Source organism: Oreochromis niloticus, linkage group LG2 (genome assembly GCF_001858045.2).
Source record: "Oreochromis niloticus isolate F11D_XX linkage group LG2, O_niloticus_UMD_NMBU, whole genome shotgun sequence".
Lineage (NCBI taxonomy): Eukaryota > Metazoa > Chordata > Actinopteri > Cichliformes > Cichlidae > Oreochromis > Oreochromis niloticus.
The window spans coordinates 20528012-20555564 of NC_031966.2; the positions used below are offsets into that span (position 1 = coordinate 20528012).

General features: G+C 40.2%; 2 protein-coding genes across 2 annotated transcripts in view; both read left to right on the top strand.

Annotated features, from left to right (window-relative positions):
- The first annotated feature begins 151 nt into the window (after positions 1 to 151).
- On the top strand, positions 152 to 19966 carry vegfba (vascular endothelial growth factor Ba). Its single transcript, XM_005467503.4, has 8 exons — positions 152 to 1174; positions 6049 to 6100; positions 6192 to 6388; positions 6472 to 6545; positions 6650 to 6685; positions 12945 to 13031; positions 14386 to 14649; positions 15065 to 19966. Exons 1-8 carry the CDS (start codon positions 1097 to 1099, stop codon positions 15084 to 15086), a joined length of 810 nt encoding a protein of 269 aa, XP_005467560.1. The 5' UTR covers positions 152 to 1096; the 3' UTR covers positions 15087 to 19966.
- Positions 19967 to 25385: 5419 nt separating this feature from the next.
- stx5a (syntaxin 5A) overlaps positions 25386 to 27553 on the top strand; it is a 6668-nt gene continuing 4500 nt past the window's right edge. Inside the window, 3 exon segments of the mRNA XM_019365209.2 lie at positions 25386 to 25540; positions 25970 to 26181; positions 27335 to 27405. Of these exon segments, the coding sequence (XP_019220754.1) occupies positions 26119 to 26181; positions 27335 to 27405 (134 nt within the window). The 5' untranslated portion in view covers positions 25386 to 25540; positions 25970 to 26118.

Genomic DNA, 27553 nt, shown 5'->3' on the forward strand with positions numbered 1-27553 from the left:
TTGTTTAGCCTCCATATTCACATGTAAATACTAAAATATGTCCCCTGCCACTGACACGACCTTGGTGTCCTCAGTCATGCTCCCCACTTAGAAGAGGGCCCTGGAGGCCCCCTGACCCCCCGCTGTGGGACCAATAGAGACACTCCACCTGTGTGCAGTGCGCCTATCCCGTCTGGAAAAAGTTGGCAGCGCAATGGTTACGCTGCGTGCGTCTCAAGGGCAAAAAGAAGCGAGGAAACCGATCACAGCAACAAATGAAGGTCTACCTTTCCAGACCTGCCTGTATCTCCGCTCCGACAGCTCTGCTGTAGTCACGCTGTCTGCCACAGCAGCCGAGGATGTTATTCTAGGTTTATTTATAAGGGGAGTGGAAAAAAAAAACGGGAAGATGCGCCTGGAGGGGAAACGTCACATTTTCAGTAGGAGCGACGGTGTGGTGAGACTGTGACCGAGCCGGGGAGAGGAATATGCGGCACATACCCTCTGCACGTCGGGCCAGGGCGTCGGATCTTTTCCGGATTAACGTCCTATAGCTGGATGATGCGATTTCTTTCTTCAGACACACAGGATCTGATGATCGCACCACGTTTAAGCGGGAATCTGTAGCCTGTGTGATCCCCCAGTCACGCCACCCCGGACCCCCCGGACCGGTTTTATGGGAGCCGAACCAAGAGGCGGACTGTGCTCATAATCACTGCAGGAAAGCATCACTTTAAAGTTCTTTCAAGTTTCTGGAAAAAGGATCAGGATTTGGCTGCTTTGGTGCCACATTTAACATTATAAGAAAGCCACAGTTTGTGCAGGGAGGGTCATTTCAGTCTACAGTGTCTCACTAATAGAGGATTTAACTGTCATAGAGTTTATATAGAGAACGGAGTCCTAAATCATTCGAGCTAAAATGCGGCACAATAAAGTTATTGTTACGACCCTGATGATGCCACCCTGGGAGTCCTTTCAGGGAAGGGAGACTGGAGAGTGAAAGCGGGATATCTGCGCCTTTAATCGGACACGGAGGCGACGCAAGGAGGACAAGCCAGCTTCTTTTTTTGGATTGGTCCAAAAAATATTTTTTGCGTGCCCCTTGGACTCCTGCACAATGGGGATTATGCTACAAGTTATTCTAGGAATGTTTCAATTCCTGCTGCTCACCAGAATACCGACTTCTCACGCCAAGGTATGTATGTATGGATCATTTGACCTACTATATATCTATATATCTATATCTCTATATATTCCTGGTCTGTTGGAGCCTGGTGGGAAGTTGTAACCTTGTGGAAGTTATCCTCTGGGTCAATGACACCTGTCACTTCTGGTCCTGTGGCAGAAAAACACAACGAAACCCTCCAAGATTAACCGTGGCTTTCAGTAATTACTTTAATGTGACATCCGGGTTCATTGTCTCCTCTCACACCATCATAATTCAGTGATACTTTATATAAACCATGCTTTCTGGTGAGTGTATTGACTGTTTTGCACACTTTGGCCAGTTAAAGCTAGGTCGATTAATTATAAGCCATTCACAAGGACAGTGATTGAGTTGCCAGGTAGTGGAAAATCCTCCTCCAGCAGCTCAGTTGCTTCGTTTCTGTCAGCTTCATTCATCAAATGAAACCCTTTTTCCTTTAGGGAAGAAAAGATGGAGGACATGTGGACCAGAAAAATCAATTTGTGAGCTCATTATTATTAAAGGAGCCGTGCAATGTGTTGAACTATATGCATCTCCAAGCCCATTAGCTTAACATAAAGACTGGGAACAAAGTGAACAGCGAAGTTACCCCTGCCTACCAGTACTACCATACATTCCTAATTAACACATCTGATCTCTTTTTTGATCTATAGAAATAAATTATACATGATTTTGGCTGGGAGCAAGAATCTCCTGGATTCATTTACTACCAACCTACAGCAATGAAATAATGAATATTTATAAATAATAAGAGATGCCAGTTGCTGGAACTGTGGGTGCGTAGGCTGGGTCAGATGACAGACCTGATCCAATCTAGCCTTTCCAGTGGAAGGCCAAGCTAATGAGGTAGCTCCATGCTTACTGTGCTGACCTGAAGGGCACTAGTAATGTTTTCATACATATAGGCCATTAGCATGTGTGTGTGTGTGTGTGTGTGTGTGTGTGTGTGTGTGTGTGTGTGAATACTGACCCACTCTTAGTTATTTTATCTGTTTATCAATAGATATCAAGGTTAAAGTAATTGCTATTAAAGCAGAGCATCTCAGCTTTAATTTAAAAATATATACATCTACAGTTTTTGATTCAGGAACTGCTTTATACCCAGATGGATCCTGTTCTTTTCTTACATCATTTCTTAAATCTGGATCAATTAAGGAAGTGAAAGTTTTGGTATTTGCTTTTTGACACAACATTTGGTCACAGGATCTCTCAATGCGAGTAAACCAGGCCATCATTAGGCTGCTAAAACAAAACGATTCCTAAAAAGAGACAGTGGAAACATCTGGAGTGGCCAAATCAAAAGCTCATTCTGAGATTTTTGTTTTTGTTTTGTTTTTTAAGAAGGAAACACACACAAGCCTACAGGAGAAAGCAGTAGTGGATGCTCACGGGATCCTTTCCATAGTAAAGGAAATGCCTGCAGAGCATGTAGAAAAGTGCAAAACAGTTTTCAGAAGGAAGGCATGTCATTATCATCAGTTTACTAAAGATTTCACAAGAGGAAATAAAGAGGGCTCATTGCAAACAAGCCATCGCTTTGACAGCACGTGAGAAGAAGATTTGGAAGGGCTCCAAATGATCTGAAGCATGCAACATCTGTCAAACACAGTGGAGGCACTGTGATGGCATGAACATGCATTGCTTTCAGTGCCAGTGGATCACTTGTTTTTATAGATGATGTGACAGTACACAGAAGTCGTTGAATGAATTATGAAGTGTTTAGGGAAATACTGTCTGCTCCGATTCAGTCAGATGTTTACAGTGGACATAGAAACACCCAGCAGTTTGAGGGTAAAAAAAAAGAAAGAAGTGGAGTCAAACACATCAACAGATCTGACCCTGACTGAACATATATTTAACTTGCTGAAGACAAAACTAAAGGCAGAAGGAATTACAAAGAGACAGCTGCAAGAGACAAGGGGAGTCACTTAAGCTAGTCGTAATGAGCACTGAAAACTAGCACTAAGATAACTGCTTGTAAACTTTTTATACAACATTTTTGTTCAACCCTTTGACATAGATATTAAAGTCTGCACTTTAATTACATCTTAACTAATAAATATACAGTGGTGGCTTGCAGTGCAAAAATTATAATCTCACTCTTATCTGTCAAAGTATTTTTTTAAGTCATTAACATAACACCAGTGCATTTCAGATGTCGTCCCAAGTGCTATCTAAAAAAACAAGAATATATTGAAGGGCTTTTTTCAGTCTGAGAGCCTAAAAATGATCAATTTCTTATAGTGTGTGTGAAGTAATAAGAGTCAAGGTTGTGAGGGGGCTGGAGCCTATCCCAGCTGTTATGGGGGAAGAGTTAGTATAGAAATCATTCATAAGAAACTCTCACTGATTGCACTGGCTTGTCCCTCGATGTGGCATATGGGCTCATTTTCCCACCTATACATATAGCAGCACCTGCCCATGCTGTTTTTTTTATTTATGTCTGGAGGCTCGTATCAGGAACAGGCAGTGCTCTGAAGTGGATCCAACCCTGACTCTGCAGTGCTGCTCTAAACTGCATGTTTTACGCATTCGTCATCCTAGACACTACATAGCGGACACCAGTGTGCACTCGGAGAGCCTCTTCACCTGCTCACAGCCCATCTCACCGCCATGGCTCTCCGCCTTCATGCTGTCTGCCTCCCTGACAGCTTATTTAAAAAGGGGGTCATCCTGCTCCTCCTGCGGCAATGAAGCTCAGTGTGGGAGAGATGGTGGTTAGCTCAAGGGCAGGGCCTTTTTCACACACGTACACATGGCCCATCTGTACAGTGTGCACAGGGAGTTAGATGTGTTAGACAGACAGGCAGTGCCGGTGCAGATGGCTTTGGGCTGGCACTCAGGAGTGTGTGTGTCAGTGTGTGTGTGTGCCAGCTCTGTGCAGATATGGCTGCCAAAGGGAGTTAATCTTAGACTCCTCTCTAAGAATGATACAGAGAGGACACATTTACTTCAGCTCATAGTGCTCACAAAATGGCCCCAGCATAAATCAACACTGTTCAATCAATGTGGGCCTAACCCATGTGTGTATAAGGGGGTGGATCAGTAAAAGGGGGTCAACTGGACAAAGTCTACATTCCCTTTCAAGTGGCCTTGATACAAGGAGAGTGCCATAAAATGCAGGTTCTTCTCATGTGTGTTTATGAGAGGCACAAAAAAATCCTTTACAATATAATAAAAGTACTTCATTAAAAGTGCTTGCTATATTTATCCCTTGTTAAGATGACAGATAAGATCTGATTAGTCTGTTTTGTCAGCACAATTATGCAAAAACAACCAAGCCGAATTACATAAAACCCAACACAGATGGAGGTGGAGCATGAGCAAAGCAAGAACACATGAAAACTTTGCTTCTTTTGCTACACTTTCTTCAAAACTGCAAAATAGTGCATGGGGTTTGGTAGTGGATAGGCTCTATCAGTACCCTTCTTGCCAGGACCCTTTTTTGTGTTGAAGCTGCTCAGTCCATTAGTTCCCAATCAGCACCGGGCCCCTTCAAATGCTCATGAGGTTAGTCTGAGAGGTCGTGAGAAGCATAAATATTTTATCGCTCAGGTTTTTGAATGAGTTCATGTGGAACTGATAAAAGTCATGAACATCTGCAGAACCACAATAGGATGCTTATTTATTTATGTCAAACAGGTTGAGAAGCGCTGGTTTAATATTTAATAACACTTTATATTTTTTAGGCTATTAATGGAAATTTGTAAGTACTATAAAATTATAACTGCAAAATGAATGGTTGAGATGAGGAAGAAGCACAATATCTACCAGAGTTAAGCTGCAGGATATAGAGTTCATCAGTCAGATGTTCTAGTGTTTTCACCTCTTGCAAAAATATTTAAATTACATTGCAGTAAAAGCACAGTGTTAAGGTGACAGGTGAGGTCTGATTAGTCTGTTTGTCAGCAACATAACACAAAAACAACAAAGTCAAAACCTGAGAGAGAGAGAGGGCATGAAAAAGAGAGGAACTTGTGTTATTTTTTGTGCTCCTTTGCATCGCTTTGCTTAAAAGACACAAAATAGGGCACTGGGTTTGATTCAGGACAGGCTCTGAGTGTAACATAGACACATAAATTTCCAGAAATGGATATCATGAGGGAATTTGAAGAGAAGTGGGAGAGGACAACAAAGTATTTCATTGATATTTAGATCAATCTCCAAAGCTTTGATCAGGTTTTAGCATCTCCGTCATCCAGGTAAAAAATATGCATGAAATTTGATCATAAACATAAAACTTGCAGCCAAACACACCAAGAGACCTCACCCACACAGAAACTGCTCTCTAACAGAGGAGAGACACAGCTCGTACCCTCCTTCAAAGGTATCTCTGTATCAAAGTTCAGCGATTTCGCTTTCTTCCTGTTATTTACCTCCACGCTTTATTGAACTTGTCACACTCAAACTCCAGGTGTGAAATATTGTGGTGTTCATTAACGGGAAATACTTTGATCTGTTGATCTGCACCAGCACACTTTTACAACAGTGTCAAGCAAGAGGTTGCAGATAATAGCTGGAGAGTCAAATAAATGCTGTTTAGTTGATCAGTAACAGCCAATATGTGTTTTTTATCTTGGTGGACAAATTTGGGAGATAAATTTCACATTAAGTCTGATGTAATAGATAAAATGTGAACTTAAGCAATCCATGAACTTGTTTTTTAGGTTGACATAATTACATATAGCTCAGATTCACCCTATAAATTAAAGGATATAAGTGGATATTTTGGTATTTTATCCTACCAACCGTACACAAATTAGTTCATTTAGTGTCTTTTTAGCTTATTACTTTTCTATTTTATTTAAAACTGAAATGAAACCACTCATTGTATGACTGAGTTTGTTGCTACCTCTCTCCAGCTTGCTCACTGGCGCCCTGCTGACTCCCCCAAATCCAGAGAAGGTCGAGAAGGTATGTTTATGTTTCTACATAAACTCAGGCGTCACGGAGGTGAAAGAGTAGAACAAATAAAACACACTGTTTGTCCTTGTCTCTCCACAAGTGCGACGGTGGTTGGAGGTGTACTCGCGGAGCGGCTGCGAGCCTCGAGACACTCTGGTGGAGGTTTGGCGGGAGTTTCCGGGTGAGACCCACAGCCTCTTCATCCCGTCTTGCGTGTCGGTGAGGCGATGTGGCGGCTGCTGTGCTGACGAGGCTTTCGAGTGTGTACCCACGCTCACACACACAGTTACCATGGAGGTACACACGCACACGCGCACACACATACAGGAAGTCTGCTCAGATGATAAATACGCACTTACTTTCTTCTGACCTGTGTGCAGCTGATGAGGACGTCCTTTATGAAGCACGAGCTCACTGAGCTGCCCTTCATTGAGCACAGCCAATGTGATTGCAGGTAATAAAAACCTACCCATCTGAGGTTCAGGCGCATACTGGATAATGCTGCTCCACTGACCTTTCATACACTTTTACAATGGCAATTATTAAATCTGTGTGCAGGTTAAAGGAACACCTCCAGCCTACACCTACATCAAGGTAAAGAACTCCAATCTTTATCTCTGTGTTTCTGGATTTTATTCTGAGCTCTTCTGCTCGTGATAACATCAAACCCCATGTCCAGGCTCTGCACTGATGATATACTTAAAATTCTGCTGATTATCTTAATAATGAGTAGCCGGTAGTCGGACCGGTATTTCCATTACAAGAAAAGGTCTTCTTGATTAAACCCAAGTAGCTATAGGCTACTGAACAGCCTTTAAAAGAAGTGCTCAGTTCTTTACATGAAAACTTCTACTTGCCACAAAACTCCAAAATCGTAGCAAAATATCGCAACAAATGTCCTTATTCACCTCATTAATGTCCTCGAAACAGCAGTGTTTCCTTTCAAAGCAACAGTTATGAATGGCGAAGAATGAACATGTTGCTCAAGAATTCAAAGAGCACGTCACATGAGACCCGGACTGGGTTAATCCAGTTTAAGAGCACTGACATAGTCGCTCACACCTATAGCTGCTGGAAGCACCCTGACTGGGCTACATTAACTCATTAACTCCAGATTTTTGGGCCTCACTTCACAATTGTGTCCAGAGGCATGCTGGTCAGGAAGGCTCATTTGTCTCCCACTAAGCACCAGACATCCATGACTGATGTTTTTTAGGATGAATGTGGTCGAGCACAATCATTTAAAAAAAAAAAAGCATTCCTTTATGTCTAAATTTGGTTGAATAGTGAAAGATGAAATGTGTTTTTAGGCTCCTACAAAGACTGGAATTTAACCCCATTTCAACCATGAACTCATGTTTACCCACTGAGTAATTTTCCACAGAATAGTGGTCTTAAAAAGCTGTCTGAATGGAACATTGCCATAGAGGTTGAAATTGAATTAAAATGTGATTTGAGTCTGTTTTTTTTGTTTGTTTGTTTTTTTGTTTGTTTTTTAAATTCAAAAGTTCACTGGTTTTTGTTTTGGTGGTGAAATGTTGTGCTGTAATACCCATGCAACATGCACTCCAGAAATGAGTAATTAAAAAGTTAGTTTTAAAGGATTACAAAAGGCTTAAAAGGCTAAATACATGCAGTAAAAATCATTTAAAGCGAAAAATGTTAACTGTTCATTAAATTAATTTGAAAAATGAATGTAATTTAAGTTAAACATGATTGATAAATTAACTTTTTAAAAGTTAATTAGAAAATGTTTAATTGTTCTTGAATTTTAAAAAATTTGTGTATCAGTTTAGAGGTAAGTTTTACAGTGACACCATAAAAAAAAGGAGAATAAAATCAAAGTAAGATGAAAATGTAATAGGTATAAAATCTTTACTTTTAGAAAGAGTAAATAAACCTCTTACAGTTATTTGGAAGGTCAACAATCAAGAAAAAATGTAGTTAATATAAACATTTTTTTTAATTTTTTTTAAATCTGTGACTTTGTTTTTGTATGGGCAGTTCCCACATGCTGGGAATCATGGTGGTGCAGTGGTAAGCAATGTCATCTCAGAGAGATAAAGGCCTGCTGCGGGTCTTCTGTGTGGATGTTCTCCCTGTGCCTGCAGTGACTTCCTCCCACAGTCCAAAGACATGCCGTCAGGTTAATTGATGATTCTAAACTGGTAGATGTGTTTCTTTAAGCATCTCTGTGATAAGACTGCAGACGCGTCCAGGGTGGAACCAGCTGGGATGCTAATGTGGATAAGCAGTTGGGAAAACAGGAATGGATGGACGAATGGAGCTGAATCAGTCATGCCTTGCATGTGTCAGCTCGTTGCAGCATATCATCGCTAATTATCAGCAGCTGTAGTTCAGTGAAATGTTGTGACACTTTGGATAGTACAAGTCTTCTGCATGTAAATGTGGGTGCACTGACTTTGTTCCATTAATGCAATGATTTTCCGCTGCTGCAGAGTGCCTTTAATACACCAGGCAGGAAATATCGTACTTCAGGAGATTGGTGGGGGGATCAATCCAGGGACATTGTGATTACATGGTATGGGTTTGTAATTTATTACCCAACCCCTGTCCTTGTTTTCTTACAGAACAGGGTCATGTGACAGGGTTGGGGAGGACATGTGGTGACTAACAAGACCCAGTCAGCCAGTGAATGTGGGTGTCATTATTTCTAAAAGTCTGCTTTTCCTCTCCGTGCAGACTACTAAGTAATCCCGGAGCTTTCAAAGCCAAACAGTGTCTTCAGCAGTCTCTTTTAGAAGTCCTAAAATCAGTAAGAGTACTGTGGACGCTAGGTTTGAAGCAAAAACACATTAGTGCAATAAGGATCCTGTATCTGCTTGGTGATTGGAGAAAATTACTCTTTATGTTAATGACAAAAATAAAGACGCCTTTCTGTCCAGCACGTAGGGCCAATGTCAGCTGCGACTGACAGCTGGACGCTGTGAAAGGAGCATTTCTGCTCGATCTCTGCTTCTTGTTTGTGTGCAGGTCCAGCCACAGTCATATGATTGCATCTTTAATGTTTATGTCCTGCTGCTTCCTGTTAGGATGTGAACATAAATAAAGGATTCCAATGTATGTGTGTGTGGGTGGGTGCATACAGTTTTCTAAACCTTTAAAGTTACAGGTTATGTGCCTGTTTGACTCTGTTTTTGTGACATTTTATATGTTCTGTGCTTTGTGTTAATACATACGAGTTCTTTCATGTGATGCTGAAAGAGTTAGCATCTGTGTGACTCTCTCCTAGCATCCCCTGGGACGGCTGGCATCCTGTTGTCACCATAGCGATGATTTTATCTCCCCTGCCATGTGGTCTCTCACAGGCTGACGGAGGAGAGTCACGCATCCCTAATAGTAAATTAGAACTCCAAAAACAACAACAGCAGCAGCAGAGGCAACAGAGTCTGTTAATAATGTCAGGGCTAAGCTGGTAAACATGGTACAGTGCCCATAATTGGATATGGTTTAATATAACAGATGGGACTGGAACAGAGATGAGTTGAAGTTGGAAAAAAACTCTACAGAGCTGTAGATGCACTTTATTGAAGCCACCAGTCCACATTAAAGTGGATTAGATTGCGCTCAGTGAATGCTGGACACTCAAAATGATAAAAACTGGTTATCAGTTGACAGTAGAGTGACAGTGACATTTTCTCACCCTGCACTGAGAGTCTGAACTAATTAATTGTTTTGTTTATGTCATGAAGTGTAGGGAGAGTAAACAGTGATTACTGGAGTTGTCCATTTACTGATCTGTTTCTTTGTAAACCAGTTATGGTTTCAAAACACTGCTGAGATACCACCAGCACCGTATTGGAACAGTGACAATTTACAAAAGAAGAGGACCCAGATACAGGACAGTCATGTATAAGTCATACATGTGAGGTCAGTTAGCGAGGCAAAAGTATGCGCATGTTTGAAGATATGCTGAAGGTCCAATTCTGCAAGATACAGATACTTACTGTATACTCTCCTGTATTCTCCTAAATACAGGAGAGTGTCTCCTGTATTTAGATCTGGAACAGGATTGACTTCACACACACTAATTAGACACTTTATTAAGTATAGCTTTCAGATTCAGATTCACTGCCTTAACTGTTTGTGGCATGACAGCATCACACAGTTGGTGCAGAGTTTCTGCTGCACATCCATGATGTAAACCTCACGTTCCATCACGTCTAAAGGTGCTCTATTGGATTGAGATCAGGTGACTGTCCAGGTCATTTGAGTACAGTGAAGTCACCGTTCAAAAGAATCATTTGAAATGATTTGAACTTTGTTACATAGTGTGTTATCTTGCTGGAAGTGGATATTAGCAGACAGGTGCTATGTGTTCATAAAGGATGGACATGGTGAGCCACAATCGTCAGTTAGGCTGTGGTGTTTAAACAACGTTTAACTGGTGCTAGAGGGTCTAAATATCCTGCACACCATTAAACCACCAGCAGTCTGAAGTGTTGACAGAAGGCGGGATGGATCCATGATGCTTATACCACATCATCTGAATGTGGCAGCAGAAGTCAAAACTCATCAGACCTCATACCTTTGGTCATGATAAGTGGTTAATTGACTTGCTGTTCCCTTCTGCTTGAAGCAGTTTGGCCATTCTCCTCTGATCTCTGTCATCAACAATGCATTTTCACCCAGAGAATTGGATTTTTTTTCTCTGGAAATATTCCCTTTTTTGGTCTGTTCTCTGTGAAGCCTAGAGATAATTTTGTGGTAAAATCCCAGTACATCAACAGTTTGTGAAATACTCAGACCCGTCCATCTGGCACCAATAATCGTGCCACATTCAGACTGATTTAAATCATCTTGCTTCAACGTCAGTTTAAATGCAGTGGGTTACAGCCATCAGATTGGCCGATTAGATATTTTCTGGAGAGTGTATAATCCTTTATTTATCCAGGTAAGTCTTTCCAACAAGTGATTGCCTTGTACAAATCTGTATGAACAAATCTGTTCATACATTTTTGACTAATAAAAAAAAGAAACAAACTGAAACAATAGCAAAACCTCCTTAGTGTCTAATAACACCGGATCAACCTCAGCAGACAATCTGAAGACCTTTTAACTCTGGCTGTCAGATAGCCTGTTGAGTTTTAAAACGATTAACTCTGAATTATTGTGTATTAACAGAAATCTATAAAGGTTCTTAGAATTGCAAAATGGTGCAGTAAATATAAATAATTATTTACCACCTGCAGGCTTTTTGAAAAGCATTGACCGATGTTAAACTGCAGTTCATATTAAACATATCAAAGCGGACCTATTATCCATTACTCTCTCTCTCTCTCTCTCTCTCCCCTTGTTAATAACAGCACATTTGACCTTCAGACTGCTCTAAACTCCCTGTTTCAGACATTTTTTTAAATCTTGGGTCTATGTGATGTCACTATGTGACAGAATATTAGGGCCACATTAAGAAAAAGTATTGTTGATCATTTTGAGAAAAAAGTCCATTGTTGTTTCAGTACAAACTACTGCGCCTGCTGTACCCTCTGCAAAACGCCTTAGTTAGTCAAACAAATTGATGAGCCGTCTTGTGATAAGTACATCCTCTTTATTGCACGAGGGTGTAACCATCAATAATCTTGGATCTGTCCATTACAACCATTACAAGCCATTTTAGTTTGTCTTGAAAATACAACTGCAATATCCACATTTTGACTTTTTTCTTGAAATGCAGCTTTGACTTTTTTCTCAAAATAGAATTACGACTTTAATCTCGAAATTTTGACTTTATTCTCAAAATAGTTGATAATAAAAAAAATTGTTCTTAATGTGGTCCTAATACCCCTTCCTATGTCATAGAGAGGAGATATCTTTAATTCTGTATTGTTGGGCACGCAGCTCCGGCTTTGAGCCCAGTAGCTCCACCCACCTGCTTTTTAAACCTTGTGTTTGTGAGAGGCAGCCAATCAGAAGAACGTTGGGCTTAACAGAAAGGCACTTACATGTCTCTTTTGGTGAATGCTAAATAAATAAGGATTGTTTGGAAAGTTGTTGGAAAGTGAAGTTAAGGAATTTGGTTTCAATGACATATTTATCTATCTAGTGACACTGAGTGTTATTTTTTAATTTTTTCTCATGGAAAACCTTTGATGGTCTTATGTTCTGGTAAAGTTCTAGGCTCAAAATGTTTCCGTCTCTTTTTCACTCTTGTCTTTCTGTTCCTGCCTGTTCCCCAGTCTCTATTACCATGTTTTCTTTTATGTCTTGTATCCTCTATCCTCTAATTATCTTGACCTTTGTTAATTAGTTTCACTTGTGTGACATTTCCCAGCTGTTTCCTGTCTCTGGTTAGACTTTTGTATATATAAATTTATATATTCATTTAGTCTAGTTTACTTCTATGTTATTTTAGCTTGCTTTTCACATATTTTGTGCAGTTCTTCCTCTGCAGCATCGCACATTTGGGCCCTCTCTCCTGAAACACGACAGTGTAATGAGAATCTGAACATCACATCAATACTTAACCCGAATGCAGGTCACTAAATAATTAGGGAAATGAAAAGGACAATACCGCAAATGTTTTTTGATAAAATAACAATTATGTAAAGAATGATCAATATCAGTTAAATATCAATTAAAATGACCCACATTGTAAATGGGCATCTTCATATCCCAGACTGTCAGATAAAGGAACAGATCAACATTATAAAAAGTTATGAAACATTCAAAGAGGCGTGCAGTTCATCTAAGGACAAGTTCAGGATGTTCACTCATTAGTTATAAGATGACTTATTTTGGTGCTTGCTCTTCCAAAAGATTCCATAACTGAAAACTATTCGTTTGACATTAACTTCTGTCCGTGTGTGACATTTTGTTTGTTTGGTGCTCCCAGGGCCTTTCTGAAGCCAGCAAGAAAAGGCAAGAAAAAGGAGAGAGGGAGGAAGTCCCAACAGAAGACAGCTGGAGCTACCAGAGCTGCGTATGTTTAATATTCAGTGTTCACTTTTTTTTTAACTCAAATTTACTGTCGTTAACTTGTTTTTGTTCAAAATGCAAGGTTTAAGCAGGCGTTACTTGTGTGTGTCGGTGTGTTTTCCGGATACTCTCAGCCTCACTGTGAATGTTTGGATTAGAGGAAAACTGGGTTATCTGGTCTACATTATTCCTGAAGGACAATTTGTTTTACAGCTGCGCAGTCAAGGTCTCTCACACACACTGGTGAACACCACAACTGCCATAATCAAAACGGTATTTAGCCAGTATTTATTTATAAATAAATACATATATATATATATATATATATATATATATATATATATATATATATATATATATGTATAGGTTGGCTTCCATTAATGAAGGATAAAAGAGTTGTTAATGTTTTCCTCTCGACTCTTTTTCATTTCCTTCCCCTTCACTTTGCTGTCAGTCATTTCCGGCCTCTGGGGGCCAGAGGTGGCTCAGCTTTGGTGTGATGTCTCTCTGCACCCATCCATCATTCAAAACAGGCTTTGTTCGAACTTTGGCAGGGGTGAAATCTGTGTAATTTGCTTGCAAATCCTACCTCCTCTGTCCCTGCCAGCGACAGGCGTGGTCACCAAGACGGGAACAAAGATGAGCCCTCTCTGCCTCATTAAGTAACTTCATTAAGGCCGCCATCCTCCCGGGAAAACAGAGGCAGAAGCAGCGCCTGTTAATGGACCAACTGATGCAGGCAACTTTCTCAAAGTGAGACTTCAGAGAGGGAAAGTTCAGGGCGTCTAGAGGAGTTAACTGAAAGCCTCCTATACGAACAAAGCCATGGTAACGGGCAGATGAACAGAAAGAGGAGAAAGTTTGTTGGCAGCTTAGGAAACTTTTGCCCACATTAGTCATACACCTCCCACACACTCCATTGTGTGGGTTAGTTTCAGACTGGCAATGTGCATGTTCAAACAAGCCTGAGATATTTCAGTCTGGACAGCTTTGGTCTGGACTGAAATATCTCTGTCATGAAATTTTGTGCAGACATTTATGGCCTTCAGAGAATGTTGTTTGATGATCTCTTGATGTTTGCACAACGAGAGGGACTTCTCATGGTTTTTAAAGATGACTAAATGCCTCTAATGTCTCTAATGTATCATCCAAAACTGCCATTAGGGACATTTTTAATCAGTCCAAGCTTTTAATGGTGAAAACTGAACAAAACTAAAAAAAATTCCGTTGGTGTTTAATGGTAATGAGCAAACATGGAAAACATTTTAGTCTGCCACGTGTTAGCTGGCTTTCCTTAAACAGTGAATTAATCAATTCAGGATCTAACCATGCTTTTGCTAAATCCCTCTTCCATGCAGAATCCATGCTCCTCCAGCTCCTTCTGCCACATCTTCTCCTCCACCACCATCACTGCTTCCCACCAATATCGCTCCCTCCACCATTTCCTTCCCATCCCCCTCTCCTTCTCCTTCTCCTTCTCCTTCCCCCTCTCCTACGACCCGTTGTCGCCCATGCCGACGGAGGAAGTGGGCCTTGGATGCGACAACATGCCAGTGCCGCTGCACCGTCACAGCTGAAACCTGCAGCCAAAAAGGCCGAAAGCTCAACCCTCGTCGCTGCAAGTCAGTCCCGTTTTTTTTTTTCAAACAAAACACCTAACAAGAAAAGTTTTCCTTATCATACATGATAGCAATTTAGACACAATATGTGGATAATACACAGAAGACACATGGGATGTGCATCGCTCCAAAGAAGCAGCCCTTTAGAAATTTAGAATTAGCATTTATTGCTGTATCAAAGCTTATCTCAGAGCAGCTGAAATTTGAATGCATACAGATGTTTAAACGACTTTGAAAAAGAGTCTTAATCCCAGATAGCTCCTTATGTGGGTATATTTGACAGAGAAGTTGTTTTAAACAAACAAAATATTAAAAAATGTACATGCTGGCTTTATATCCACACTCACATGTCAGACTGAATCCTGTCAGGAAAGATTTCACGCTGAAACCTTCCTCTTTTAATTGTTTACTGCTCTAGGTGTGAAGCCATGAGGACTTGATGTGTCCACCCACATTCTTTTCGCCTCCATCTCTCCACCAAATCCCTGTCGATTCATCGCCCACCCTCAGCATCAGTGCCATAGACCATACAGACACTTGGAAAGGCGGCGTCTCAAACCGAGGGGAAGCACACAGAAGAACCTGTAGCAGAGCTCCAGTAAAGCAACAAGTTCATCATCACTGCATACATCTGCTGTGTGCAAACATCTTTCCGCCTCCGTGCTTCTGTGGGAAAGATTCTATCAGTCTGCATGTACATGGCGTGTGCTGACACGTAGCGTCGCAAAACACATCCAATCATTGGAGGATGGAAGTGGCAACTTTGAGAGGCATGGGAATAGACACACAAAATCTTTCTCGGTGTACACAAGCCTGCAGGGGAACGCGCTGCGCTGTTGTTTCAGAGGCCAGACTCCGGGAAGTTCCTTTCACCTGCAATTAAACTTGTAAACACAAGAGAACAGTGGAAATGAGAGCGATTATACTCCATGAGAACAACGCGGATGCAGAGGAGGAGTCTTACACAGGTGTCCTCGCAAGGAAACTGCACATGACGGATTCCAGGGTTAGGTCGAGGCCAGTATTTTGCAGAGGATTAAGGAAACAACAGCAACAGATTACTGATGGGCACATACACACATACAACAGACATACAAGAGTGACATAGGACATGCACATGAACTGGCACCCCAGTGTGCGTGGACCTATAGTTTAGCTGAATGCTGGGATGGAGTATATCTGTGTGGTCTCCCCAGTGAAAGACCCAGATGGGTTAACCGTGCAGCCGCTCTCCCTTTTATTCAAAGCTGGCTCTCCAAGCCGCTTTCCAGCATTTGTTTAATTTCGGCCTTTTGTCTCCGTCTTTCCTCGGTTCCTCGATTGAAAGGAGCCGCATCGCCTCTCTTTGCCTCTCTTTGAGGCAGTGAGGAGAATGACAATAATGAGGCCTGGCGGCTGTCCACTGCTTCGCACACACACACACACACACACACACAGATTCACACTTATAATACCAGGAACACAGATGACACACACGCACACACACACTCACATACAGACACAGCTTCAGCACACACACACACACACACACACACACACACACGCAATGTGAATTGAATGCAGGTAGCCATAAGCTTTTGTTTGTGCAACACCAAGTGTGCAAATATATGTGAGTTGTTTATTTGCAATTTACTGCAAAGTCTTCACTGAGTATTGTATTACTTGCCTCTGTTTTATATGTTATTATAATTCTGTTGAGTTGATTTGAAAGATATTCTATATTGCAGAAGTTTTCTTTGTTTTTTGTTTTTTTGTGTGTTCATCTTTAATCCTTTCCGCATCTGTCACACTGGGTGGCCAGCTAATACCCAAATGTATTGGATTGAAACAGAGACGATTCACACGGGCCACATATGTGTGAGTCTCACACATACAAAACTTGCACGGAAGAGATGGGTGCAGAGACCGTACATCATAATGTGTAATTCAAACAGTCAGTGGGGCAATGTTGTCGGCAACACAGAGAAACCAAGCAAATATCCGTCCCCAGTGCAGTGAAAGGAAAACACGGCTGTTGTTGTTGCGCGTTAGAGCCAGGATGGAAAGAGTGTTATTCAGCTGGAACATAACTTGTTTATATTCTGACTGAATCTCTCGGTCTAACTCCATGTTGGTTCATTGCTGTTGGGTGGGAACAGGGATTTGAACCATGCCTGCTTCAAAAAGGACGAGGTCTTGGGCAGCTTGTCAGTCATTGTGAAGAGCTAAATCCCTGAGCTCTGATGGCCCAAAGTGGCAGGTCATTGAGTTTAAAACCCTGTTTGACACCCATTCACAGCCTGTGTGCTGTGTTAAATTCTACTGAGAGCTAGCGACGTCTTAGCGCCATGGGAAACGGTAGCTTTGAAACTCCTCGATTCATGTCTTTACTCTGCCCCATGATTCATACAATCCTGCCAGTTGAGGAATAGTCACCCTGAAACAGCGTGCAGTCCAGAGTGTGAATTATTTATGTGTCAGCCTTGAAGCAACTTGCATCAGTGGCTGCTGTGATAAGCTTTGTATTTATACTCTTCTCGGATGAGATTACTTTTTTTTTGCGCTCGAGTTCATTGTTCAGTGTTTATTACTGTCAATCAATGCTTAAATCACTACCTCTATATCATAACATATTAATGACCAAGTATTAGAGCATTATTGTTACTTTCTCTGTGATATTTCAGACCTCGTCTTAAGATGATGATAGTTATAGCAATAAGCATTGTCTCAGCTGTAGAGACTTGGAGCTGCAGCAGATCTGCAGTGGTCATCACTGGTTTAGAGGGACCTATAGGAGTTTTTATGAAAGGAGAGCTGAACTGGTCCTTTGAGTACAGACCAGACACTGTGTGATGATGTGCAAACAGGAAATGGTTTCCCAAAGCTTTTGTTACCTCAAACTGCTACTGAAATTATAGGAATAGTTTGACATTTTGGGAAATACACGAGTTGGATGAGACGATTGTTCCTGCTCTCCGTGCAATCAAAATGAAGACAGAGGGGAATAGCCTGTGTCCAGAGGTAAATCGACTTCACTATGGTCTTTGTACAGTTTTACTACACAACATGCTTAAAAGGGTCCACACAACTAGATTATTTTTTACTTCTGGACCTGTTCAAACCATCTGTTTATGTCACGTTTTAATCTTTAATCGAAACTACTTTTTTTTTTGCTATTGGATAGACATGGTGAAATATCTCCATGTAGACAAAAAAGCACAATTTTTTTAAAAAGGTCATTCCCAACAAGAAACTTCCACAGGGGGTATGTGGATTGATAAACTTAAGTAATCTGGAAATAAAAGAACAAATATAACAGTAATTTTAATTTAATTTAATAAAACCATGAGTGAACCATGGCTGAAGTTACCAGTTAACCTAAAAGTAATGGATGAGCAGTAGAAAGAAAATTCATAACATATTAAAAGAGATAAGTTACTTGTAAAAACGTGAAAACATGGTTGGAAAAAGTGACTTCAAATTGTAAGGTGATAGTGTGGAGAAATGTGAAATATTAAATTGGACATTAGCTAAATGAAAATATGGTTACCCATTAAAACATGTGCTACTGGTATAGATTAACATAACACAATTATCTAATCAGCCAATCACATGGCAGCAGGTCGAAGCTTTTAGGCATGCATTTGAAGTTAACACAGGAAATCATTCTTCTTTTTAATAATGGTGTGAAAAAAGAAAATATCCAGTGAGCTGCAGTTCTCTGTTTGAAAATGCCTTGTTGATGACAGTGTCAGAGGAGAATGGCCAAACCGGTTCTAGCAGAAGGTAACAGCAACTTAATTAACCACTTATTATGACCAAAGGTATGCAGAAGAGCATCTTGGTAGCAGAAGACCACAGGGTGCCATTTCTGTCAACTAAAACAGGAAGCTAAGGCTTTACTTTGAACAGGTTTAGTGAAATCAAGCAATAGAAGGCTGGAAAAATGTTGCCTGGTCTGATGAGTCTTGATTTCTCCTGCCACGTTCTGATGGCAGGGTCAGAATTTGGTGTAAACAACATGAAACCATAGATCCTGCCTACCTTGTATCATGACTCAGGCTGATGGTAGTGATTTAATTGTGTGGGCATTATTTTCTTGGCAAACTCTGGGTCCTTTAGTACCAACTGAGTATTATTTAAGTCTTATTATTCAGCCTGCCTGAGTATTATTGTTGACCATGTCCATACCTTTGTGACCACAGTGTACCCATCTGCTAATAGCTGCTTGCAGCAGGAAAACATGGCATTTCACAAAGCTCAGATCACCTCAACCTGGTATCCTGAAGCAGACAATGAGTTCACTGGACTCAAATGGCTTCCGTTCATCAGATCTCAATCCAATAGAGCACCTTTGGGATGTGCATCCAATTCTATCATGTCAATATGGAGCAAAATCTCTGAGAAATGTTTCCAGCATATTTTTGATTCTGTGCTATGAAGACAATTCTGAAGGCAAAAGGGAGTCAAATTCAGTACTAGTGAGATGAGTGCCAGTGAATGTTACTAGTAGCTAAAAGTAGTGGTTGAAATAAACTAATACTGCATATACTAGCAAATAACCACAAAGGATAAATCATGAGGTGAATGTAATTCCTCAGACGTAGTCCATATCCAGTTTATTACAGAAGTGCGTAATACAGGAGATACAGTAAAGGTTCGGAAGCAGTGTTTCAAATTATTCCTCTAAACTCATCCGTGACTATTTCTGTCCATCCATTTTTTATTTGCAAGCACTGATACTTCTTTTCCAGTCTTCATTTATTAATAATAGGGAACAAAATGTGCCTGCTGACTGAGGAGACAAATGTTTTGGGAAACCTAAGAGTCCAGGAACCTCAGTACGGATTACATATACTGTAGATTAGTCCAGTGGTGAAAACAATGAGCAAATGGACTCCAATCATGCAGACATGTGTGACTATTGAACATCATTCCACCAGGGGAGTTGTGGTGCTGAGATATCTTTTTGGGTGCCACTCAGGCTCCAAATGTTATTTCTTGTGACCAAATTTTCCTATATCAAAATATTAATTCTGAACAATAAAAGCAACAACAACTTCTGCATGTACTTGCTGCTGTTATTTCAGCATTACAACTCTTTAACCTGTAACACCTGGAAATATTAATATCGTGTTAAGATGTCCTGTGTGAGCATTAAACATCAGTGTGCTTTGTATCTACACAGTCTACATCGTACTGTTAGCCCTGTTCTAGCCTCCGGTGTCTTAGTGGCCTATAGATACCCCCTACTAACTATATAACTTTTATAATCTCTAATATCCTGCCATGACTATGTGTATGACGTAGTGCATACTCTAGAAATGTATTTGTTACTTCATTTGTATTGCTGTACCTTGCAACGAATCTCTTCTCTGCAAATACATTGTAATACTGTAGCCTACGTATAGAAAATGAAACTACACTCTTTTTTTTGCTGCTACACCATTTGTGCCCTTTTAATATGTCTTTGTAGAAAACAATGCAGTTTTATGTTTCATGTATTAGCATATAAATGCCAATTAATCGATTTTAATGTCCACATTAAAGTGTATACTACATCGTCAAATATATTCAACATGATACCAGGATACAGCCGTGATGTTACAGATGTGATTAAAGGAAATGTCTTATTTTTCATAAAAACCTCCGCTTTCCTTGTCTAAATGATGTCCCCGCGCTTTGACCTCATCCCCCGCTGCCTCTCCTCTCCTCCAACCCCCCATCCACCCCACCCGCCCCATGTTTTTCTTTTGTTTTAATCCCTCGGTTGACCGTAATGAAAGATAAACAGGCATTTTTCATTACAGTGCCACCCTGGGAGTTGGGTGCAAAGACAAAACTGCGTATGTGATGTGACGCGGTGTTGTCAGACATAATATTGTTCTCTCACCTCCTCTCATCTGTGCTGCTGAGTCAGAAGCTGGGGAAGTACAAAGGTGTGCACAGTCCCACACTGTCTGAGTGGAAAATTACACAGGAGGTACTTGCACCTACTTGAGCAGTTTGATTTTATGATGTTACACTGATTTGTCAGTGAGTCTGTTTACTTGTGGCCCCAGCAAAGATACTCCAGGAGTTTGTGCTTGCAAGTGTGTAAGAGGCTCTGAGGGGGGGGATTTTGTGTGTGCATTCTGTGCACATACCTGTCTGCAGCCCTGCTGGCGGGTACTGTGCCTTTCACGCCCTGGCATTTGTGATAAAGATGATGAAATATGCTGGGAATGTTATGTTCAGTGCCTCATTAGAATATTTCATCATACACCGCAGACTTCAGACCTGAGGCTGGTGATAATGTTAATATAGCTCATCCGTATCTCATTCTGTACATTTATAGTCACGTCTAAGAGACTTAGTTGGGTTGATTGATGCAGTGCGTGTGTTAAACTTTCGCATCTCTTTGTGAACGGCAGCTGGATCTCGCAGGATCTGCTTTGAGGAGGAGGGAAGGAAAGGAGAGGAAAGACTGGAGAAGAGATGAGCTACGTGCTGCTGCCAACCTATCTGTCGAAGGGCATAATGCCAAGACTAAATATAGCAGCAAGATTAGTGAGACGGAGAGGGAAAGAGAAAAAGGATAGAGTGAGTCATGAATTTCGATGCACAAAAACCTCAACAGCATTTTTTAAAAAGCCACTTGCTCATCAAAACCTGCAAAAACGTTATGAAATGTGCAGTGAGAGGCAAAAACATGTTCTCGGGTAATGTGCATGTACATTTTATATATTAACTTGACTTCTTGCGTGTTTTCAGCCAGTAGCTACGTGTCTCTCGCTCCATCACTCTGCAGCCGTCACTTTGTCCCTGCCAGTCTTTTCTCCTGTATCAGGCCTTCCTGTATTTTTCCACCTTGCTTTTCTCTGCATTTGGCGTCATTGTTTTTCTAATAACTCCAGCCATGGTTTCCTCCCTGCTTTTGTAGTAGCAGCTGTGTTCAAGCAGGTACTGGACGCTATCTGGCCTGCGAGTATTGTGTGTGTTGTTAGATGGTATCAGTTCTCCTGTGTATGTGAGAGAAACATAGATCCAAAAAAAAGAGTGAGATTTAGTTCAGTATGTGCAGGGTAAAGAAGATTCCTGTGTGCTTCTGTCGCTCTGATGATCTGACAGGAAAGTGGGTGCTTTTTTTAAAGTCTCTTGTGAACACAAAGAACTTTTTTCGTTTTACAGAATAAACAAACTCTGTTATCTTCAACAGAAACATGGATCCACAGACCTTGTCTTTCTCACTCCAGTGAAGGACATCATCCTTGATAAAAGATTTACAGCTCTTGTAACTACATGGGAAACAGTTTGCATGCAGCTAGGCTGGGAATGTAGCAGAAGGATGGTTGTGTTATGAGGAAGTTTAAGTCCTCTTGACTTTGAAAATATACATAGTTTTTCTCCCTGTGACCAAACTAATGTGTTAACATGCTAACATGTCCCAGTTACCACTAAAAACTATGTGTAGCAAAAGCTGATGGGAATGTTTTTAGCTTAAGTACTGGACAAATAAATATAGATTGATGAGTTATTGCAAATAAACTTAAGGGGAATTACAGGATTTCACCACAGAAACTGAAAGACTGTTTGCTTGTTCATTCAGGACCATAAAAAAGTATAAAGGTTTTTAAAAATACAAACAATATAACAAAATATATGATACAATTAAATGTAGCTTAGCAGTGAATGCAATACGTACAAAAAAGAAAATGAAATCACAAAGAGAAGGGAGTGTTTTTTCAGGAGAAATTGTTCTGTCCTGATAAGGAGCCGCTCCCTCCATCAAAGGAGATTAAAACACATAATACAGTCATATTTCAAAGTGGGAGGAAGCAATCCATTTGGTGATTAAAACTGAGGTATAAAAGGTGAATGAGGTCTTGCTGTAGTAGCTGGAGGGTCGCAGGTTGGGGTTTGCGGTTGGGGGTCTAACAGGTAAATGGGAGAGGACATAGTTGTGGTCTGGGCATGCTTGATCCCGTCAGGCGGAGGATGCGGGTACCAGTAGGCATGAGAGGAGATCAGAGAGCCTGCTGGATGTTATCTCGTTCGTTCCATACCATACCTGCAGGTCGGTCGAATCACCTGAGGCAGCAGCCAATCATTTTCTGTGTCTCTCTGTCTGCTCTGTCAATCTCCCCTCGCAGAAACTTCAGGATTTAACTTTTCCTTCAGGATTTAAGCATAACGTGCCACGTCTTCTTTGACTCTCAAGTTAAAGAAAATCATTGTGTCTCTATAATTGTGCGAATTTGTCTCAGGACAAAATCATCTGGTTGTTAACACGTCTAAAATGTAGGTAAACACAACCTCAAATGAACAACAAAATGTAGCATATTACACTGTGTCATTATGAAGAATCAGTGCATGAAAAAATAAATCAAGGGTGTGCTGCTAATCATATGACCTTGATTAAAGTATCATCAGTTCTGGAGCATTCAGGTGTTTGTTAGCACAACACAATAAGGACAGGCATCAGCAATTGGCTTAAAGAAGCATTTGCTGCCAGTAATAAGACCATTTCCAAACAATTTGAAGTCCAAAATTCTCCAGCAAGAAAATTTTTTCATCCACAAGTGGAAAAAAAATCAAAACGGCTGCAAGTCTTCTCAGGAGTGGACATCCCAGCGAACTCGCCCCAAGGTCAGACTGTGCAATACTCAGAAACTGCAAAAAAGCCAAGGGCTACATCTAAGATTCTACAGCCCCCAGTTAGCAAGTTTAATGTTAAAGTTCATGACAGCACAATTAGAAAAAGGCTGAATAAATGTGGCTTGTTTGGAAGGCTTGCCAACAGAAAGGCTTTTGTCTTTGAAAAGAACATGGCAGCGCCGCTTAGCTATAAAAGAAAGTTGGCTTACAGTGGGAGGAGCTAAAACAGCTCGTTTCAGACAGAAGAGGAACTGGGGAGCTGCACAAAGGCCCAGTAGAAAATAAATAAGGATTACTTGGAACGCTGACTCATGTAAAGTTATTCTAGTCCAAGAATAAAGCTACCATCATACATATGACCTTTGTTGTTTTGTTTTTTTTATTTAACCCTTATTTATACAGGTAGTCCCACTGAGGCTCAATGTCTCATTTCCAAGAGAGACCTGTTTCAGAAAAACATATTAAAATATATAGTGCTGATTGATGACAGGCAGTTCCAGTAACAAACAGAAATGTTATCAGACAAAAAGAAACACAAGCAGACTGAGGGCTTAAAAAGATGCGTGAGGTAATTAGGGAGTGAGAATACAGCTGGGGAAACAATGCACAGGTGAATAGAATCAATATAATGAGACAAGAGGGGAAGTAAAAATAAATACAGAGCACAAGAGACAAAGGAAACCAAATAACATAGGAAGCAATAAAACAGACAAAGAGCACAGGGGAGGCAGGAATAGATGTAAAACAAGGCATTAAATACGAGTCATCATAAACACAAACCAGGTAGTGAGCAAGCACAGACGTAATAACAACCCTTGAAAATAAAATTTAAAGAATCTAAAACATGTAAGACTTGAAATTATGATATGAAAAAATCAAATAGATTTGCTGTACTCTAAACAAGGTAAATACAATACAGAAAACCAGAACCACAAGGAACAACTTCAAACATGACACTCACTTGAGTGCCACTATCAGGTAAATCTCCATTTACAGTTTTATAACAACTTTCTTTTGCAAATTAAAAAAAAGAAGTTGTGGCTAAATGGATACAGGACTGACATCGGAGGGTTTTCATTGTGAATAGAAACTCTCTGGCCAATGCATTGGGTGCACCTGTTCAACCGCTTGTTAACAGAAGTATCTAATCAGAAAATGACATGGCAGCAGCTGCTTTTATGCAGACATGGTCAAGAAGAGCTGCTGAAGTTCAAACTGAGCATCACAGTGAGGAAGAAAGGTGATTTAAGTGACTTTGAACTTGGCATGGTAATTGCTGTCAGACATGCTGGTCTGAATAGTCCAGAAACTGCTATCTAGGGTTTCCAGATAATGCTTCAAAAAGAAAAAATCTCAGGTTTCCTGGAAGACGAAAAAAAGTAAGAGGAGAATGGCCAAACTATTTCGAGTTGATAAGAAGGCAATGGTAATTCAAATAATTACTTGTTACAACCAAGGTATGCAGGAAAACATCTCTGAACGCACAATATGTTGAACTCCTCAGCAGCTGGGATACAGCGGCGGAAGACCACGCCTGGTGCCACTCCTGTCAACTAAAAACAGGAAACTGCGGCTTCTTGATGTACATTTACACACCCACGTCATTAATTACTCCGTACTAGTACTGAGTTGGATTGTTTCTATCTAAATCAGTTGTTTTATTTCGATTCGGGATTACTTTTTAGTTATATAAATCATTTTAATATAAGTGTTTCAGTGGAACAAAAATAGTTTGGGAAAAGGTATAACAATACAAACACAAAATGTATTGAAAACGGAAGATTCAGTCATGTAGACATTATATTCTAAACATCATATGATAGCATTCCCATCAATAGCGTGACCAAGTTAAAAAAAAAATGTTCTTTTTATTTATATTCTTTTTTTTTAATTTGAGTTGATTTTGTAAGTGGATAATGTTACTTTAGTTGCCTTAGTCTAGTTTTAATATTACTAATTTTACTTTAGCTTTAGTTTAGTTTTAATTTGGATTCTAAATAATAGCTTTGTTTGTCATTTGCTGACTTCGTTTTCAACTAAATGTCCGCATTTCTTTCTGCACTGAAGCGTCTACCCCTTTGTGCCGCTTACAGCAGTAGATTTGTCGACCCCTGGTGGTAGTAACTCGGTACTGCAGACATTTTCCATGCTCGGTAAAGTAGACGTGGCAATGACGTCAATGCCGGAAATGACCCGGATCGGAACTTTAACTCCTGGTTATACTAGTCTTCACCAGAAACATCGAGGGGTCTGATAATATGTTGCGATACCGATTCAGGTGAGTTGAAACCCATCTAGCTTTGTTTATTAAATAAGTTTAAAACTCGCACCGTCAATTTAAGTTGGCTTTCACCGAGGTGAGATTGGAGGGACCGTTCGAAAACTCCCGTTAGCACTCTGGAGCTAACGTTAGCCCGCGGTTAGCCGGTCAGGCCATGATCAGCTGTGTGTCGTGATAGGCGGCCTTCACACAAACAAACCCAGTCCAGGCTCCAAATAATCATCGTTACCTAATAAAATATATATTTAGCTTGCCTATTTATTTATATGTGCTTTAGCACAGTTATTTGGGCGTTATTTTCACGCTGTCGTGGTCTTTGTGACTAGCTTTTGGCTACCGAATCTCTTCAATTTGTGTTTTATCTGTTGAATTTGAAGCTGTCGGCCCGGGAAGCTAACAAGTGACTTTTTTTTTTTTTAATTCCAGACATGAATGATAACCACCTTTCGATGTGAATTTGTCCGTACACCGGGAGGTCTTAGTATTTATCAATCAGACAGACCCCAGGAGGAGGAACCGGCTGCCCAGGTGGTGTTTGATCTATAGCGGGCAGGTGACTCATTATCAGCGGCAACATGACGTGCCGTGACCGGACACTCGAGTTCCAGTCAGCGTGTAAATCTCTCCAGGGCAGACAGGTATGTTGTGTCTTAAAAAAAACAACAACAAAAAACCCAGCCACCTCCTCACACTCAGATTTATTCTAATTTATTTTTATTGTAGTTATTGGTTTTTTTGTTTCAGTTCAATCTATTTACATAGTGGTTTTGCTCATTTTTGCTTAGTTTTTATTATATTCCATGAAAGGTTTACTTATTTAGGTTGTCTACGATAGATATTACAATACAAATACAACACTCCCAGTCTCAATAAACATCTACACCAAATTCCCCTAATGTTTGTTGTGCATATTAAAATATGCAATGACGAAAACTAAAATGAAGTTGAGCACGATTTGATAAGAGTTACCACAATCTTTTTAACACATACAGCTAAAATACAGTGATGCAGATCGGTTTTGGTAGCACCTTATAATTTTGGGCTTGGCTTTTAGTTTTGCTTTTTGTTCCTTGTTTACTCCTCTTGGTAAATCCCCAAATAACTGTCAAAATGTTTTTTTACTTTCTTTAAAAGAAGAAGAAGAAGAAAGTAAATAACTATCAGTCAGTGTGTCTGGTAATGCAAACATAATTATGGCAGTGTTTATGTGAGATGATGCAAAAACACATTTGGAAGTGATTTTAGAAAGAGTTTTGTTTACTGAGAGGTAAACTTACCTCTCAGTAGTTTTTCCTCTCTCAAAATAGGCCTTTTAGGTGTGACTTCTCAAACTTTGGCTACTTAATAAAGAAAAATCTATTACAAAAACACATTTTAAGTGTGTTTTCGCATTTAACTTGTACTGGTTACTAGTTAGAAATATACTTTCTTTGGAGGAAGGTTGATGATTTTTTTACTTTTTTAAACCATGCCAAATTCAAATTATCTTGTGCATCTTATATTTTTAAGTGACCGCATTCTCTTTTTTATTATATTAACACTCCAAATATTATGCCATTAGACATTTTACTTTTAGGCATGTTTAAGTTTTTATTAAAAAAAAAGTCAGAACAGACTGGATTATTATTTTATCATAATAAAAAAATCCCAATTCTTTGACTTCTTGATTCATTTAAAATCAATTCTCAAAGTTCTGCTTATCATAAGTTATACGTCTTCCACCCCCCACCCCCCCTTTTTTAAAAAATGTTTCTGGCCATCTCATCTGCTTCTTTGTACCTCCTGTAGCAGAATGGAGTCCAGCCCAGTAAACCGGCGCTCAGTGCCCTCAGGCAGCGCAGTGACTTTACAGTTATGGCCAAGTAAGTTCCCCAAAGTCTGTTTTTGCATATGTTTCCTCATTTTATGTTTATTTTCTGTTCCTTTATTTTCATATTCACTGTTGATTTAGCTGTAATATTCATATAATCAATAAAATTCAGCATATAAATGTTTTAATACCTGTTTCTC

Coding starts and splice junctions, on each gene's coding strand:
- vegfba (XM_005467503.4), top strand. CDS start 1,097: ATGGGGATTATGCTACAAGTTATTCTAGGAATGTTTCAATTCCTGCTG. Junction 6,389..6,471: donor CACACACAGTTACCATGGAG/GTACACACGCAC, acceptor ACCTGTGTGCAG/CTGATGAGGACGTCCTTTAT. Junction 13,032..14,385: donor GCTGGAGCTACCAGAGCTGC/GTATGTTTAATA, acceptor TCTTCCATGCAG/AATCCATGCTCCTCCAGCTC.